At 33.9% G+C, this 19,706-nt stretch overlaps 2 protein-coding genes across 2 annotated transcripts in view; both read left to right on the top strand.

Moving 5' to 3' along the window:
• LOC110019192 (PGR5-like protein 1A, chloroplastic) overlaps positions 1-1,086 on the top strand; it is a 60,956-nt gene extending 59,870 nt beyond the window's left edge. Inside the window, 1 exon segment of the mRNA XM_020716776.1 lies at positions 764-1,086. Coding sequence (XP_020572435.1) covers positions 764-768 — 5 coding nt within the window. The 3' untranslated portion in view covers positions 769-1,086.
• Positions 1,087-4,449: 3,363 nt separating this feature from the next.
• On the top strand, positions 4,450-5,052 carry LOC110019168 (probable pectinesterase 8). The gene is made up of 2 exons (XM_020716747.1): positions 4,450-4,614; positions 4,705-5,052. Exons 1-2 carry the CDS (start codon positions 4,498-4,500, stop codon positions 5,050-5,052), a joined length of 465 nt encoding a protein of 154 aa, XP_020572406.1. The 5' UTR covers positions 4,450-4,497.
• The last annotated feature ends 14,654 nt before the right edge of the window (positions 5,053-19,706 follow it).

Raw genomic sequence — 19,706 nt, 5'->3', positions numbered from 1 at the left:
CACCAAAAATTTCACTTTGAAATTTAGAAAATATTTACAAAGAACTCACACTACTTTTCTCTTTACACACAAGGAAACTTATAGGACTCGTACTCTAAACTTTTCTTGCTCTGATCCAACGTGAAAAACGAACGCTGAGATTCCAGAAATCCTCTTCTCCGACCTTTTACTCATTCACTAGGAAGTTGTCAAAGAAACTTGCAAAGGAACCATCTCCATCGTCGCTCGAAATTGGCCTTAAAACCGAAAAATACGAGCTAACTGCTTTGGGCGCTTAAGTGCTTGGTCTTGGTGCCTAAGCTTCCAAGGCTTAGATCGCGCCCAACACATTGGGTGCTTGAGTGCCCAAGACTGGCGCTTGAGCGCCAGCTTCTCTGTTGGCGCTTAGGCACCCATAGCTAGGTTTGCACCCAACAAGGTGGGCGCTTGAGTGCCCATTCCCTTCACTTAGGCGCCGAGCGTTCGGTCTAGAGCTTAGACATTTGGGTACTTTGGCTCCACAAAACTAACATTATTTTAGCAAAAGGTGCCGGCTGCCACTTAATGCCTTAATTCATGCTCGTTAGGGGTCTTCAGTATATATTTTAGCATGATATGATCTTCGTTTACGCTCGAATAGTAACTGAACTTAGAAGTTTTGATTTTGAATTTGATTTTCTATATTGAATGGATTTCAAAAAAATTTAAAATTATATATGCTCCAAGGAGGTTCACTAAAATTTTTGAACAAGAAATAGCTGAGCGTGCGTTGCTTGTGTTGCAGTTTAAACAAAAGAAAGAAGATCGCATCTTCGCCAGCCTCAGTCTAATTGAAATATAAACTGAACATCAACCTAAATCCCCTTTGTTTGCCTGTACAACATTAGTTTAATCGGCTGTTTTGAACATCAGAGAAATCGAGTAATTATCAAACGTATCTTCTCCTGAAGCTTGACTTTCGTGTTTATGTACATATATGCTTCATCATAGCTTTTATCTGCTTCTCGATTGTAATTGAAACATGTCAGATATTAGCTGCTTTCGCTTGTAATTGGTCATATTGTTCAATATTTATATGATACTTGCTTTGGCTTGACTTGGCTTGATTTCCGAAGATACTTTATTTATTTATAGCTTTGATTTGATCATGAAACGGGAAGTGCTATATTTTATGTGCATGTCGTTTTTGACTTCAGGATTACAAATAACGATGGGTTTAGGATTACCAAAAGGGGCATTTACATACATATCACACATTTATTATGTATTTACATATCTCACACCTAAACTTTCATATTTACACCCATAGCACTCAAATATTTAATATCACACTAAACTTTCATATTTACACCATATTTACACCCATAGCACTCAAATATTTAATATCACATAAAAAAATTGTACTCGTACCACTTTTTAGAAGTCAAGTATGCATTTTCATGCATTAGTTTAAAGCACGAGTGTTATGTATGTAAATATTAAAGTTTAGGTATGAGATGTAAATACATAAAAAGCGTGAGCTAGCAATGTAAACTTTTCCTCTTTTTTTACTACAATTTTCATGCACAAGTGTGTGGCCTAAAGTTATAGAGCGCGTGGTGTGGGCTTATTTCCGGCTTGCTGGTGTCACCCAACTGGTGCTAGCTAGTGGCTTAGGGTACAAATGAGCGAAACACGAGCGAGCGTGAGCTCGAGCTCAGTTTGTATTCGGCTTGTTAAAATTACCATTGTTCGTGTTCGGCTCGTTTATATTTCAAACACAAATAAATTGTTCGTGTTCTGGTTGTTTGCTTAGCTAGCGAGCAGAACATAAGCTGATCGTGAACAAATAATCGTTTTGACAACCCTAATCACTCAACCGTTAGGCTTGTAAATGAGCCAACTTTGAGCGAGCCTAGGCTCGGCTTATGTTTGGCTCGTTAAAAAATATTATTGTTCGTGTTTGACTCAGTTATATATCGTGTTCAAAAAATTTGTTCATGTTTGACTTGTTTGTTTATCAAGTCGAATACAAGTTGTTCACAAACAATAAGCCATTCTGACAACCTTAATCACACGACTGTACGATGTTAAGGGTGGGCTAGATTTAAATATTGTTATTATATTAAAAGATTCATTTAAATAGAAGTTATTATATTTTTATTCTATTTTTAAAATAGTAATTTTAATTGATTATAAATCTTTGTAGCCGTGTAGTCAATTAAATAATTTGAAAATAACACTATTTATTTCTTTTTTTTTTTTCAAAGGAATGACCTGAGGCTATTATATGAGCCCTGACCATCCCCAATACACAACAATTTGAATACCACAAACTCCACCGGCGGGGATCGAACCCCAGACCAAAGGGGAATTACAACTGACAAACAGATGCCCGACCAATTGTTCGGAGTACACGGCGCAAATAACACAATATATATAGGTATATACGGGGGCGTAACGTGGCCTGTTGGTAGAACAACCTCTCTGAAGATCGTAAGACCCCTCAGGTTTCAGGTTTGAATCCTCATGTGTGTAGGGTGTGGTTCTTGAATATTTGGCACACCTAAGGATGGCTGGAGCTCGTATATATATATATATATATGCAATTTAATTATTTCAAATCAAAATGAGTTGAACACGAATGAACATACTTTTTGTTCGTGTTTGAATCATTTGTATATCGAACGCTCAAATCAAAATGAGTTGAACACGAATGAACATACTGTTTGTTCGTGTTTGAATCATTTGTATATCAAACGCAAAAAAAAAAAAAATTCATGTTCAGCTCGTTTGCTTAACAAATAAATCAAACACTAGTCATTTGTTAACGAGCCATCTTGACAGCCCTACTAGTGACTGGAACCCTTAAATATAAATATAATATCCATTTAAAAAAAACAAATTATTTAACTTATGCATTTGTACTTATAATGATGTTATTATTATATATTTAATAAAAGTGAAAAATACTGTAACATTTTGTTGTAAAATATAAATAATATTTATGAGAAATTGATTACTGAAAGGAAGATTTACATACATACCACTCAAGTTTTATTTATTGACATATCTATCACCTAAAGATCAATTATTAAACTTATATGGCAGCTTATGTATACATGAAAAGATGTTTTTCACATTTAAAAATTAAAATAAGTGGTATTTTGATGTGATATGAAAAACCTGGTTGTATATTTCACTAGTTGAATCAGTTTAAGACAAGATAAAATGATGGTCGACAAATACGATGATCACAAAATTATCTAAGGGACAAAATAGCCAAGAAATTAACTTTTATGATAAAAAAGAGCAGGCACAATGAAGAGGATGAATCATCACCGCGACACACAATTTGAACTTGATTTACCTCGATATTTTTTATATTGGTTAAATGAACTCCAATCTCAAAACAAAGTGTGCGAACACATCTGAATCGTTGAGACAATTCAATCGTGTTTACTCACATCCGAATCGAGCGGCGCACATCGTGATGGGGCAAATTTTTTTGAATTTATTCAACAAAATGTCAGCGCTCGCCAGGTTGGATGAACCACAGGCAACCATTTCTCCCAACTGGTGGAACACATTGGGTTGGCCACCTGCCTCTAGTCAGTTGATCACATTGGGCCGACCACTCACTTCTAGCCAACCGACATTGGGCTGACCACCCACCTCCTACCGGTTGGCAGCCTTGACCGACCATCACGAACTGACTGGCCCCATGGGTCGGCCAACAACATCCAACCGGTCGGCAACATTGGTTGTTTGCCCGATGCCGACGAATCATGCCAAAAAGGTTCAGAAGGACAGATCTGAGCGAGGAATGGACCAAAATACCTGTACTACCATTTTTAAAGCAAGAGTAAAAATGTAGTATTTTATTTCTTTCCTTTTATCTGCTATAAATAGAGTGCCCATGACTTATGTTAAATGGTCATGGGATTCTCCTCTCTCTCAACCCCCTTGTAGGGAGATCATTCTCCCCTTCCCTTCTCTTATATCTTTTATTTGCTAAGAAATAAAGGGCCAAAGAGCTCGAGAGCATCCCTCTTTGCACCCCACGGAGCAAATCTCACTCTTTCGCTCTCAACTCCCCCTAACTTGGTTGCCAAGTTGTAGGCCTTGAGCACTCACATGAAAGTTTTGGATTCAACATTCTGAAAAGTGCGTTGTGCGTGGAGCCTGTCGACAACAAGAAGGCGAGCACACAAAGAGGGAGAAAATCCTAAACAAGAAAAAAAAACATGTGATGTCCAAATTGATGACTTTGAAAGACTAATTGGTTTTTTTTGGAGTGATGTCGTGCCAAGGGTGGACTAAGATTTCTTTTAGGATGTCATTATTTTTTATAGAAGCTATCACCTTAATATATATAACTTAGTTTGTGCACCTATTGTTGGTGTTGACTAGCACTAGCAAAATATTTGTATATATATATATATATATATATATATGTATATATATAAATATAAATATTTTAGTGAGAAGGTAATAATCCCAAAAACAAAGACGAACATAACGCTGCAAGGACAAGGCATGGAGTCCACCGCAATAGTGTGGAACGGCACCGCCAATTCCTCCGGCGGAACCTTCTACAGCGCGTCCGCATCTGTGTTCGGAGATAACTTCATTGCGAAGAACATAAGCTTTATGGTAAATACATAATTGATGGAACATCATTGTGCATAAATGCGAAAACTTTGGTGAATTTGATTAAATATGGATTATTTTTTTTTTTGAAAGAATGTTGCACCAATCGCGAAGCCCGGGGATATGGGAGCTCCGGCGGTGGCGATAAGGGTGGCCGGCGACCAGGCGGCGTTCTGGGGTTGCGGGTTCTTTGGAGCTCAGGATACTCTTCATGATGATGCAGGGAGGCATTATTTCAAGGAATGTTACATACAAGGTTCCATTGATTTCATTTTTGGGGATGCAAGGTCACTTTATGAGGTAACAAATGCCTTCTTCATTAACATTAAGTTCCTGAATCATATCCTCATCCGACCAAAGCATTCTGCAACCTTCTCGAAGTGCCATGTGGCATTTAAGACTACAAGCCTCCAATGGTACAAATTTTTCGGTCTAACATAGAAAATATTTAAAAATATATATATTTATTTTTTTTGCTATGTAAGTATTGTTATTTTGGAAAAAATAGATGTTTTTGGATTAAAAAAAAAGATCAAAATAAGAAAAGTAGATATTTTATGTGTGGAAATGGTCGTTGGCGTGGAGATGAGAAGTTTAGGAAAATTTTGCATTAATGCAATATTTTGATTAGGAGTTGGACATATTTTTTAATTTAATTAAAGAGGTTAAAATTTTTATTTATTTATTTATTATATTTATTTTTAACACGGATTATGCAACTTTTCGTATATATGTTTGATATGTCACCAACAAAATTCATTTGATCGAATGTAAATCTCAATGTATTTTAGAATCTCATAACTCATGGAACTATAATTACAATTTTATCAATATATATATATATGTGTGTGTGTGTGTGTGCAGGCGTGCGCGCACGTGTGTGTATGTGTGCGTGCATTTATGTATGCATGCATGTATATATAACTTAGAGGGAATTGTATGTTATAGAGTCAAATTTCCCATCATTACCATCCATTGCTAATATATGACGAGTATATAAAAGGCAATGTTCCAAAATTCTAACATCCTGATTTATGTCGGTTTCGACGTAATGAGGAGAATATTTACATGCTCCTAAGAGCATAACGAGAGAAGCTCATATGCAATAGTCGCAGTGAATATTATTTTTGGGACATGTCCATCATGACGAATGAATTTATAAATGTTCCTAAGAGCTTGGCATGAAAACTTTATTGGCAATGCTCACGATGCAACAAGAGGGATATACATCTTTGTGCTCAAATGTGTGCTTACAAGTACCTCATACATCCCCCGATGAGCGTGGTGGGTTTCAAATACTTCTACATGCCCCTAAAGGTGTGGTGGTTTGACCAAACTTTCCCTATGTTGGCCCCATAACGGGGATAACTCTTAGAGGCTATTGAAATGCTGCTTGCATTCTGTCTCAATAATGCATGTAAAGAATAATCAAATTGAACTTATTTTTATTAAATTACATTTAAAACAAAAGATGCTTCTAGCTTTTAAATTAAGGAAAAAAGTGGGACTTAGACAATATAATTAAAAAAAAGACCTAATTAAATAAAATAGAGCCAGCACAATATTTACAGGGACTCGATGATTCATCAACGAGCTCGAATGAAACCTGCAATGAACAAACTCATTCATAAATGCAAACGAGGCTTTTTATCAACAATTAACGTTATTTGAAATCTTGTCTTATAAATATGGGAAGTTCTTTTTGAACAATCAAATGGGGTTAAGTGAGTAAAATATAATATTTAAAATGCACAATAAAGATTATATTTCCCTAATCCCCAATGAATTAACAATTTATTTACTAGTGATCAAAATGTAGTAAATGTTCAAAATAAAATTTTTGCATGCAATCCAAATCCATGGTTTTTGCTACCGGATTCATGATGTATTGGCTAGCAAACAGAAGGTGATAAAATTTCAAAATGTAACTTTTGCGTGCAAACTAAATTCATCATTATCGCCAATTGATCTGCACCACTCTCAAATGAAACTTGTAACGAATCCACTAGATCACTTATAAATATAGATGATGCATTAAAAATAATATATACCAGTTTTACAGGGGACTCGATGACTCATCAACGAGCTCGAAGAAAATCTGTAATGAACACACACCGGATCAAACACTCGCCACCAAATTTGCAATACATTTGTTAGCGAAATGAAGGTGATTATTTTCAAAAGACAAAAATGAAAATTTGATATAATTACCATCACATTCACAACACACTTTCTAACAAACATAAGACCCAAAGTTTTGGGCTTAAAATAAAACATTTGCATGTCTTTTCCTGATAAGAAAATCTTGCAAATGATAAAATTTTATTATTTTGAAATGTGCACAAAATCAAAATATGCCCAGATGTACTCTCTGTCACTTGGCTAAAGTTTTCAAATCCTTAGTGTTCGAGAATAGTGTGTGGGTTTAAATCAAATTAAATCCAAAAATGTCCCACCTTCAGAAATGTGCGTGTGTTTTAAAATTCAATGAAAATTCTATTTCTAAAGGGCAAATTGAAAAATATTACAATTACAAGCTTTTGGATAGGCCCCCTTTCTTATATGGCAAGGTCAACGTAAGTCCCATACTTTAATGCGATCCATTTCCCTAGAAGGATTGTAGTGGACATGACTGAGCCCTCACCAGGCCAGTTCGGTCTCCTTCGTTGTTGGGAATGAAGTTGACTTGAGTAATGATTATTGAATGCTTAAATGAATAAGCTCAATTAAACTAAAAAAAAAAGCATTTCAACCAAATATAATTCAAATATTAAATCTAAAAAAATAAGCATCTTGAATTTCAAACAAAGAGGTTTACTTAAAAAAATTCAAATATTAAATCACCAAAATATATAAAATGAAATAAAAAATCAAATAGCTAAAAGGTGGAGCAAAAAATTCAGTCATCCTCACAATCATTTGTTGATGTGGATAAATCTAACTTTGTCCTAAGCTCATATAGAGCCAATGTCATGCTAATTTTATTACTAAATTAAAACTCAAAATAACTCTGTGCCAGTAAAGATGTGGTTTGAGTTATTTGTTCAAGTGGTTTTGCCATCAAATGACACCACAAAGAGACCAGAGCCTTCAGACCGATTGATTTGTTGTCAAATGACATCATTATATTACAGTCACAGATGCAGCCCGCTAGTTCTCCAATTGTATTTTGCCTTTTTGAGTAATGAATCACATGATATATTTGATAGGACATGAAGTCCTCCTCAGTTAGCTAAGGTCGATATAGATTAGTCTCCTTAGACAAATATCACCCCAAGTCTACAAGATCATCTTGGACAAAGTAATCCATGACTATTGACAATGATCCTTATGTCAGGTTTGGTCAACTAACTTCTTTGACTAGGTAGATCAGGATCCACATCGCCCAGAGATGACGAAACCTTGGGATCTTGAGCGGGCGCGTCATTATTTCCCCTATCATTCTCTGTTATGCTCGCAATGATTATTTTATAGATCTTAAATCTTAAATCTGTTGCTAATATATGACGAGTAATTAGCTATCTAACGACTAACCTTAATCAAAAGTGCTTTCTCATTATCACGAGGGTTAATTAACAATAGGGGCTTGTACCAAGTGGAAGAGTGAAATTTTGAAGTAGCATCTTATCTACTATCTCATCTGGCTTCTTAAAATTCACCCCGGAATTTCATGGTAAACTTGTCTCATTTCACTATTTTTTTTTTCTGAGGAAGGCTGGGGATATATCAAATTTTTGGAGCCCACGTATATGTAAATACATAAGAATTGGCTGGTATATATGTAAATGCCTCTTCATAAAACAAGAAACATTATAATCCTATAAATATATCAAAACTAATTAACCCTACAAGTTTTGATATCAAAGTGAAGAAGTATTCCTTTTTGTTTTTATTTTTGTTTGTTTACATTACCTCCTTTCTCTTCCAAATAATAATAATGATAATAATAATTAATTCCTGCTTTAACTTAAAAAAAAAAGAACTTAATTGTGATAGATGATCATCATTGCGGCTTTTCTTTAAAATCTCATTATCCTCAGCACTATAGATAAGAATCAAATATTCAAACAGCTCAATAATTGTTCCCAGCCAATCTGTATTTATATTGTAAGATGCTTCAACAATAAAGATTACCTGTTAAAAAATATTTTTGGCCATGCCTTTAACTTTAGGAGTATTGATCAATGTGTAAATGTGTTGAGCTCTTAAGCTTTTTTTAGGTTTTATGGTGGTCCTTTTTAGATTTGGTGATCACAGTTTGGCAGAATTAAACGTTTTTAATTTGATTCAATCTCATTTAAAAAATTTACCATATTTGCTCTCCTTGCACGTGTCTCTTATGGGAAAAAACTTACCATATTCACATGACTTGACAAAAGCTCGGATGCGACTACCCCATTGTACATTCGCACGCGGCCCATCCAAACCGTTATCAGGACTTATGGAGACCACATACAATATTTGCTCATCTTGTGGGTTTATTATTATTATTATTATTTTTTTGTGGATTTGCTAGATCATGCTAAGCTTGTAGACCTCGACACGTTGAATGTCTAAAAAGTCTAAAACTTTTTTTGGTGTTTTTAAAAATAAATTAATTCAATCTTAAAAAATATAAGATAAAAATTAACTTATTAAATTTATTTTATTCTATCATTAAAAAAAAAACATATGAATAAAAGATAACAAATATTTACGAATTAATTTCCTTAACGTACGTAAAAAATAAAAAAAAATATCCGATAGCAAGAAAAGATATTGAGAAATGTTATAACAATGACGATATTTATCATTAAGCGTCACCACAATTTATATTTTTCCTTCAAGAGATCGATATGTTTAAGAAAAAAAGTGGGCATATTTTGAATAAAATTGTTTATAATATATTTTTTTTATAATAATTGAATTTATTTTATGATAAGTATTATATTTGAGCAACGAAATAAATTAAAATATATTTATTTAAAAAAAATTAATAATTTAAATTTTTGCTTATCAGATTTTACCTTAGGAAGGTGTACATTTGTGGCAATTAGATTATGAATCATAAGCTAGAGCGAAGTTGTGAAAATTAGACTTAACATGGATCGGAGATTCAAAGTTTGATCGTTTAACTCTAGTTAAATTGGATGATGTAATAAAAAATTAAATATAGAATTTAAATAAAAGAATAATGATATATTAATATTATTTTTATTAATTCAAAAACTAATATTTGAATAATTTTTTAAATTAAAAATTTAAGACATAATATTTTATCTATTTTTAATTTAAATATCTAATTTCTATTCATCCGATCAAAATCAAATAACTAAAATTATATAATATTTGACCAGACTGGCTCTTAAAAATCTGATCCGTTCACTCGTTCACCATTTAATTTCTGATTGTGACCGGTTCAATCGAGCTTTTATGCAAAAAATGATTTTGAGATTGGACTGAACTGATCAACTGATAGATCAATGATTGAACCGATCAAACCGGCCCGATTGGGATCACTACTTTAAGATCTCAAACAAGATTTGAGAACCACTTTTAAGAAAAAGACTCCCTACAACCTTTCCACACCTGGAATCAAGCTCTGTCCCTTTTTTTCCCCTTTAGTGATCCTGTAATCTTGTACAGTACCAAACATATCATGGATGATTTGTTGGTGCCAGCAAGATACCGCTGATTTTTCATTATTTGCTGTTAGCTTTGAAAAACGGGAGTTCAGATGAAATTTATATTGCATTTACATACTTACCATGTAATATATTTAATATATGAAATTTACTTTTTTATATTCATAACACTAAAGCTTGTTATATCACATAATAATATCACTATTATTAATTTTAAAAACAAAGAAACACATTTTTTCAAATATAAACAAAGCAGTATAAATGTAAGAATTAAATTTTAAATAATAAATAATAAATATATCAAAAATTATGTGATGTGTACGTAAATCGTTCTATATTGGTATTAAAAGCTTCATTATAAGAATATTGAACATGAAATCTATTTTATGATAGATGATATGAAAAATTATAATTTAAATTATATTATATTTATTATGAAAATCGCAAGAATCTGTTTGGAATTTATTATTATTTATTATTTTTGTATTCTTACAAATATATTTATTTAGTTTATTTTATTTTTTTATTTTTTTTAAAAAAATTAAAAATGATTACTATTATTAGTAGTTGCCAACCATTGTCAGATGTCAACAAGTGATAAGACCTAAACTTGTTATTATTTGAGGTCATAATGAGTTTTGTGGGTACCTTCAGTTACAATCTTATTAAAGGGGTATTGAGTGCTATACGAAAATAATATGAAAGGGTAGAAATTCACATAACAATAATCAAATACAAAAGATTTACGTAATTTACCGTTAAATTAATTCGCCTACATCCACGGGGAGGGAGATGTCACTAGCACTGGATGAGAGAAAAAAGAAAGGCTAGGGGTTACCACTCACACTTCTCACCACACAACTCTTATAAGTCCTAAGTCTCTTTTATAGAGGAGAACTAGAGCATACAAGTAATTAAACCAAAAAGACAAAATTATCCCAAATTACAATAGAAGTCATAAAAACGGCAATCTCCACCTCATCACTTACTTCCACATAAGTGAGAGATGACCAAATCAACTCCAAACTCCAAATTAGTTGTACTAAGATGGTTGTCTAAGTGTCCCCTCCCCATCCTGAAGGGATCAAGCCTCAAATAGTTCTTCAAAATGTCATATTGAGCAATCAATCCTGAGCTTGTATGTTTACTAAACTTCTACAGAAGGTGAACTTTTGGACTGCTAGTACCTTCGTGAGTATGTCCGTTGGATTCTCATTCGTATATATCTTCTTCAATAGAACCTTATTGTCCTTAATCAAATCCCGAACAAAGTGGTACATCACATCAATGTGCTTGATACGAACATGATGAACTAGATTTATAGCAAAAAATATTATACTCTAATTGCCACATGACAATGTCATGGACTTCTGATCAACTCCCCCAAGTCATCCAATAGGTCTTACATCCATATCGCTTCCTTCATCGTCTCTATGATTGTCATGTACTCATCCTTTATAGTAGAACAAAGCAATAGTAGGCTGAAGAGATGACGTCTGATAGATTTGACCTCCTGTCATAGATCTGTGCTTAGAAGAGATGACGTCTGATAGATTTGACCTCCTGTCAATGTAAAAAAATAGTCAGTCATAGATCTGTGCTTGTTCATATGGTTTGCATAGTTCGAGTTAGTGTAGCCACACACAAATCTGCACTGAATGACTAACTCTCAAACACCAAGCCAACATCAACTGTACCCTTTAGAAATCTCAAAATACTCTTCACAGTCTGCCAATAATTTTTTCTTAGATCATGCATGAACCTGATCACAACACCAATTGCTTGTGTAATGTCTGTCTAATTTAAACCATGACATACTTAGACTGCTCATTGGACTAACATAAATAACATGCCGCATATATTTCTTATTCTGATCATCTTTAGGACATTGATCTAAACTCAACTGAAAATGAGATGCGATGGGTAGACTCATCGCATTGTTTGAGTCATCGACCACAAATTTGTTCAACATATTTCGAACATAAGCTCCTTGTGAAAATCAAATTTTTCCAGCTTCCTTGTTCCTGAGAATCTTCATGCCAAGGATTCTATGAGCTTATTTCAACTCCTTCATTTCAAACTATTTGGACAGTTGATTCTTCATTATATCAACCTTAATCTGACTAGTAGATGCAATCAATATATCATCAACTTATAAAAATAAGTAAATGAATTCACCATTAGCCAACTTCTTAACATATGAACAATGATCATACTGGCTCCTTGTGTACTCCGGTCCCCTCATAAACTGATCAATTTTTTTAGACCATTACAGTGGTGGTTTCTTTAACCCATACAAAGACTTGTTCAATTTGTAAACCAAGTATTTTGATGCTCCAAATCCAAGCATTGTAACATGTAAATCTCCGTTTATAATTTCCTGTGGAGAAATGTAGTCTTCACATTAAACTGTTCAAAGATCTGATCATACTATGCTACAAGTGCTAAGAGAACATGGATTGAGTGGTGTTTGACCAATGGAGAGAGCATCTCGTCATAATCAATCTCTTCTCATTGCACAAAGCCTTTTGCCACTAATCTTGCCTTATATCACACATTAGCTCCATGAGATCCTCCCTTCATTGCATACACTCATTTGCACCCAATGGCTTTCCTTCTTGAAGAAAACTTCACCAGCCTCCAAGTATTATTCTTCGGAAGAGACTCCATCTCTTCATCCATTGCCTCTCTCCAAAGATCACATTCTAAGCCCTTCATCGCTTCTTTGTAGTGACAAGACATTTCTACCTCGATGCTGAAAAGTGCAAATGTAATGTGATCCCTCAACCATGCTGGTTTTAGGACATTCGAGCACCTGGTCCTATTCCTAAAAATATATTTCTGAGCAGGAATATCTTCCTCAACATCTTCTTTGACCTCCTCCTAAATGTTATCAACATATCCTCTTAATTTGTAACTGAATCAAATATCTGAGTCACAGTAGATGAACTCTCTAGAACAAAGGAAGTTGCATCAAACTTCAAATTGTGTTGCATATTTGTAGTCCTAATAAAGCTCTTCACCTATTTTGAGTTGCGATTTTTCAACAAGCTTACCTCATCAAATATAACATCTCTATTAATGACAACCTTTCTTTATGACTGATCATACATCTTTAAGCCCTTCACTCCACACCTCAAGCCAATGATGATTGGCTTCTTTGTTCATGGTTCCATTTATCATTTTGTATGTGATAGTAAGTTGGACACCCAAACACTCTCATGTGCTTATAATCTCTAGCATGATGCTCTAACCACATCTCCTTTGGAGTCTTCTTCTCAATATTTGCAGAAGGCAGACCGTTCACTAAATGACGGACATATTCTGTGACACCGATCAAATAGATTCTATCTAACTCAGCATTAGATAACATACACTGAACTTTCTCCGCCAAAGTTTGATTCATCCTCTCTGTCACCTCATTCTAATGTGGTATCTCTTGTACAGTTAAGTGGTGTTCTATCCCAGCTCTCTAGCACACTTACAAGAATACATCTGAAGTGTATTTGCTTCTATTGTCTGATATGATACATCAGATTATTTTACTAGTTTGAGTTTCAATCTACTTCTTTCAAGTTATGAAAATCTCATGCACTTTAGTTTTGTGATTCATGGTGTTTACTCAAACATACTTGAAGTAATCATTAGTAAAAGAGAGAAAGTATCTTCATTCATTGAATTATTTTGTCTTCGTTGGGCCCCAAACATCCATGTGAACATATTCTAAAATATCTTTTATACTATGGATGACAGGACCAAAAGATAGTAAAAATTGTGATGATTAACTCCTTTCATAAAAGTCATTGCTCCATGACATATTCTCAGAACTTTTGCGAACTCCTACGACGATAACTACTTTGTAACTGTTGGCCTCTAAAGCCTAAATTGATAGCAAATTCTTCATGATATATATAACATGTTTAACATTGTCCAGCTCTCTCACGACACTATCATGCATCCTGATAAAATAGCTTCCTAAGCCAATAATATGACATGTTTGATTGTTGCCCATAGTCACCGCACTGCTATCCAGCTTCTTGTACGTACAAAACCACCATTTATGAGGACAAATGTGATAGGTTACACCGGTGTCCATAATAGAATAAAAATCATCTGTAAACAAACTGTGAGAAACTATAGATGACGATACATCTGAATCGATCTCTTCACATCTTTCCACACTAATATTGGTTTTCGCCCTTGATGCAACTTCTTTTCCCTTCTCCTTCAGGTTCAAACAATTTTTCTTCCGATGACCAGTCTCTAAACAGAAAATACATTGATTTTTCCTAAGCTTGCACCCACGAGACTTGTCCTACTTTTGAGAGGTTTCGCTGTTGCTACCTTTCTTTGCTCAATCTTTTTCTTATTTGATCTGTCACATTGAAGTGTAAGTGTCTCGGGTTGATTCCGTTTTTGCGAACTCCTTTTCCCTCCAACGGAACTCATTATTCAACAGTGTCGTCGTCACTTCGCCGTAATTCTAGACTCAATCCCATGAATGAGTGTCATGGTGTAGTTTTTGTGCTCATCTGGAAACGAATTCAACTGTAGTGACTTATCTTCATCTGCATTCTTCTCATACAAATTTAATAGATTTGTTAATAATATCGTTCATTCTTCTCATACAAATTTAATAGATTTGTTAATAGTATCGTGAAGTCATTCAAGTGCTTATCAATAGTAACCCCCGTCACATCTGAAATCTGTAAAGTTGATACTTTATATGGAGACACTAATCCACGCTCTTTGTGAGATATTCGTTCTCCAGTATCCTCTACAATTTCCCTGTAGAACTCTCCATTATTGCCTCATATTTGATCTTCTGGGTCAAGCAATTTCAAATCATACCACAAGCACTCCGGTTTATTTTCAACCAATCTCTCTCTTTATCATTTCTTCGGGACATACCTGCTATCTAGGACTTCCTCGATATTCAGAGAACACAGGGCACCCATCATATCACACCATCACATGTCAAAGTTCCATTTATCTTCAATTTCATCACATTGATTTTGACGAGATACGTAACCACTTGATGAGTCGACTTTTTCACTATCATAGGCGAGGTTGAAGAACTTGACATCATGCTGTGGTTCATTATTTCCACCGTTGAAATCTTGCTCCAAAAAAATATTCTAGGAGAATGACTGTAAAAAAATTCACTTGAAAAATAAATAAATTTAAGAAAAAAAACTTTTTTTTTTCCTGAAATTCCCCCTTTTTTCCTTTGAAAAAGAATTTTTTGTCTTCCCAAAATTTCTCTTTCCTTTTTTTTTCCCAAAAATTTTCTCAAATTTTCCTTTTTTTTTTACTTGATTTCCGAAAATCAGTTTTTTCCCTTCTAAAAAGAAAAAAAATCTTCTTCTGTTTTGGAAACAATAAAAGAAAGGAATTCTTTTCCAAAAAGTTCCTGAATTCTTGATTTCCGATTTTAGCTTTCTTCGTTTAAGAACTTTTTTTTTCCTTTAAAAAAATTCAGAGCCGAAATTAAGAAAAAAAAAATCTCTTTTTCTATAGAAAAAAGAAATTTCTTTTTTTTTTTTTTTTTGTTCTCTCTGTTCTTCGCGAAGTTCCAGTTGGAATTGCCGCTGGAGCGTCGGAGACGCCGTAATCTCCCAGCTGTCGCGATCCTTTTGCTGCAAGCCAATCTTCGCGTCCAACCAGCCGGTTTGCTGTCAAACCTCTTAATCTATCTACAAGCCACGTCCTACCACCTAATGCAAATACGGCCATCAACACAAGTTGGATTTGCTGCTATGGAGGGTGAACCACACTCCAATTACAAATCTATTTTTGATACCAATTGTTTATGTGAAAATAATGTCTAAACATAGAAATTCACATAAGAACTATCAAACAAAAAATATTTACATGGTTCGGTGTTGAATTGATTCACTTATGTTCACACGGAGGGAGATTTCACCACCATCGGATTGGGGAGAAAAAAAATGTCTAGGGGTTACAATTCACACTTTTCACCATACACTTCTCATAAGTCTTAAGTCTTTTTTATAGAGGAGGACTAGCACACATCGGATTTGCAGCTGTCGATGTCGAATCACGCTTTGATCACGAACCCGAAACTCTGATACCAATTGTTATGCGAAAATAATTCAAAAACATATATAGTCAAAGTTCCATTTATCTTCAATTTCATCACATTGGATTTGCTGCCATGGAGGGTGAACCACACTCCAATCACAAATCTATTTTTGATACCACTTGTTTATGTGAAAATAATGTCTAAACATAGAAATTCACATAAGAACTATCAAACAAAAAATATTTACATGGTTCGGTGTTGAATTGATTCACTTATGTTCACACGGAGGGAGATTTCACCACCATCGGATTGGGGAGAAAAAAAATGTCTAGGGGTTACAATTCACACTTTTCACCATACACTTCTCATAAGTCTTAAGTCTTTTTTATAGAGGAGGACTAGCACACATCGGATTTGCAGCTGTCGATGTCGAATCACGCTTTGATCACGAACCTGAAACTCTGATACCAATTGTTATGCGAAAATAATTCAAAAACATATATATTCACACAATAACAATCAAACACAAAAGGATTTACGTGCATCGGCGTCAAGATGATCAACTAACGTCCACAGGGAGAGAGATTTTGCTAGCACTGAATGAGAGAAAAAAATAAGACTATGGGCTACAACTCACATTTCTAACCATATACCTCTTATAAGTCCTAAAATCTCTTTTATAAAGAAGAACTAGAGCATATAAGTAAATAAAGCTAAGAGACAAAATTACCCTAAATTATAATAAAAGCCATAAGTTAAACTATAAAATTACATACTCAACTAATATATTAACAAATAAGTTCAATTAAACCCATGAGAAAAGAAAAAAAAATGAATGAGAAAAACTTGAAAAAATACAGCTATGAGAAAAAGACTAAAAAGAATCTTTTTTTATAGAAAAAAAAAATTTTTTTTTTTTTTTTTTTTTGTTCTCTCTGTTCTTCGCGAAGTTCCAGTTGGAATTGCCGCTGGAGCGTCGGAGACGCCGTAATCTCCCAGCTGTCGCGATCCTTTTGCTGCAAGCCAATCTTCGCGTCCAACCAGCCGGTTTGCTGTCAAACCTCTTAATCTATCTACAAGCCACGTCCTACCACCTAATGCAAATACGGCCATCAACACAAGTTGGATTTGCTGCTATGGAGGGTGAACCACACTCCAATTACAAATCTATTTTTGATACCAATTGTTTATGTGAAAATAATGTCTAAACATAGAAATTCACATAAGAACTATCAAACAAAAAATATTTAGATGGTTCGGTGTTGAATTGATTCACTTATGTTCACACGGAGGGAGATTTCACCACCATCGGATTGGGGAGAAAAAAAATGTCTAGGGGTTACAATTCACACTTTTCACCATACACTTCTCATAAGTCTTAAGTCTTTTTTATAGAGGAGGACTAGCACACATCGGATTTGCAGCTGTCGATGTCGAATCACGCTTTGATCACGAACCCGAAACTCTGATACCAATTGTTATGCGAAAATAATTCAAAAACATATATATTCACACAATAACAATCAAACACAAAAGGATTTACGTGCATCGGCGTCAAGATGATCAACTAATGTCCACAGGGAGAGAGATTTTGCTAGCACTGAATGAGAGAAAAAAATAAGACTATGGGCTACAACTCACATTTCTAACCATATACCTCTTATAAGTCCTAAAATCTCTTTTATAAAGAAGAACTAGAGCATATAAGTAAATAAAGCTAAGAGACAAAATTACCCTAAATTATAATAAAAGCCATAAGTTAAACTATAAAATTACATACTCAACTAATATATTAACAAATAAGTTCAATTAAACCCATGAGAAAAGAAAACAAAATGAATGAGAAAAACTTGAAAAAATACAGCTATGAGAAAAAGACTAAAAAGAAAGGGCCCAAGGAGGTAGATAAAAAGAAACACCAAAGCTCAATAGCCGTGCAAAATATCTCTTATGGCATGCTCCATCCAGGAATTCTAATCAATTAAATGAGAGCTCTCAAATCTCTAGTGAAGGTATTGCTCTGGAAACTCTATTATTTAAAGGAGTGAAGGTATTGCTCCAGGATTCATAAAAGGTCATCAAAAATACAACTTTTCAGTCAACAACAATATAATAATTGCTTAAGTGCCAACATATCTTAGAATACTATTGCAGCCACAAAAGTTTCATTAATCTTCTTCTTTTGATTTCAAGATTGAGAGAGCATTGAGAAGTCTACATCTTTGGCATGAGCATGGAGAGACGAAAATGCAACCAAATATGACTCTGGGTTGGACACACATTAAAATTTGAAGAGGAGCGGTTTCTTTTAATTTAAAGATTTAGAGAACAGCGAGAAGTTTTCATCATTGCGTCAACATGGAAAGAAGAAAATGAAAGCTAATATGACTTCGGGTTGGACAGTGAGATTAAAGATTGAAGAGGAACAGCTAGAGCAATGCAAATCAGAGTAGATAATACAACTTCAGGGAGTTAAGATTGCAAATCTAAGGATTGATTTCATCCCCTACTCTTGTTTGCAAATAAGTTAAAATCTGACCTTGTGTTATTTCTTTTTTAGATTTTACAATATTCTTGTGTTTGTGACTTAACAGTTGAATGTAACCTGTAATCTTGCTGTTAAAATAAAATAAAAGTAAAGCCTCGTGGATGTAGACTCCCCATACCAAACCACATAAAACTTCATGTATTTGTGCTCTTTTATATTGTGTTTATGCTGATAATTTCTCTGTTTAAATCACTTTTGGTTGTAATGGGAGACTATTTATAATGTTTCCAAATGAATCTTGAAAGCGCAATGTGTATATTGATATAGATCTAGATGGAATTTGATTGGTTTAGATCTTCTTTTCATATTGCAAAGTAATTATTAAAGCTTCAATAATCTTAATAAAGAATTACTGATTTAGTTTTTTATTCTATATCAAATTCATTCACATATTATCTTATTTTTCTAAAATATTGGTTTAAAGAAATTTGTCAAACAAATTTATTAACTCATTTTGTTGGTTTAAGTCATTAGTTCTTTTTACTTGACAAAATCACTTAAAAAATCTTAGGTTTAAATCCAAATAGATTGAATTGTTGTTGAACTTTTTAACGAATTGGTTTCAAGACTTATTGTCTGTTTGAGTAAACTACGTTTTGACAGCCATTTCAAAAAGCTGCAACTGAAATCTGCATTTTTTCATCGGTCCTGATTAGGTGTGGTGGCAACTTCCTAGCTGCGACTGACTTTTTCAAAAAAAAAAAGTTGTAATAGTCATTACAGTTTTTTGAACATCAGATTATTTTGTTAGTAGTTTCACAACTATTTTTTAATAAGTTGTAACTACCTCCAACAATGACTTTAATTTAAAATTTGACTTGATGGGTGTTTCTGAGGTTTAGAATTTTGTACATATTTGCGGCTGCTATTTAAACCG

The sequence above is a fragment of the Phalaenopsis equestris genome, unplaced genomic scaffold (genome assembly GCF_001263595.1).
Source record: "Phalaenopsis equestris unplaced genomic scaffold, ASM126359v1 Scaffold000053, whole genome shotgun sequence".
NCBI lineage: Eukaryota > Viridiplantae > Streptophyta > Magnoliopsida > Asparagales > Orchidaceae > Phalaenopsis > Phalaenopsis equestris.
Note: the sequence above shows the minus strand (reverse complement) of the source record. Positions and strands in the feature narration are given on the sequence as shown.

Coding starts and splice junctions, on each gene's coding strand:
- LOC110019168 (XM_020716747.1), top strand. CDS start 4,498: ATGGAGTCCACCGCAATAGTGTGGAACGGCACCGCCAATTCCTCCGGC. Junction 4,615..4,704: donor CGAAGAACATAAGCTTTATG/GTAAATACATAA, acceptor TTTTTTTGAAAG/AATGTTGCACCAATCGCGAA.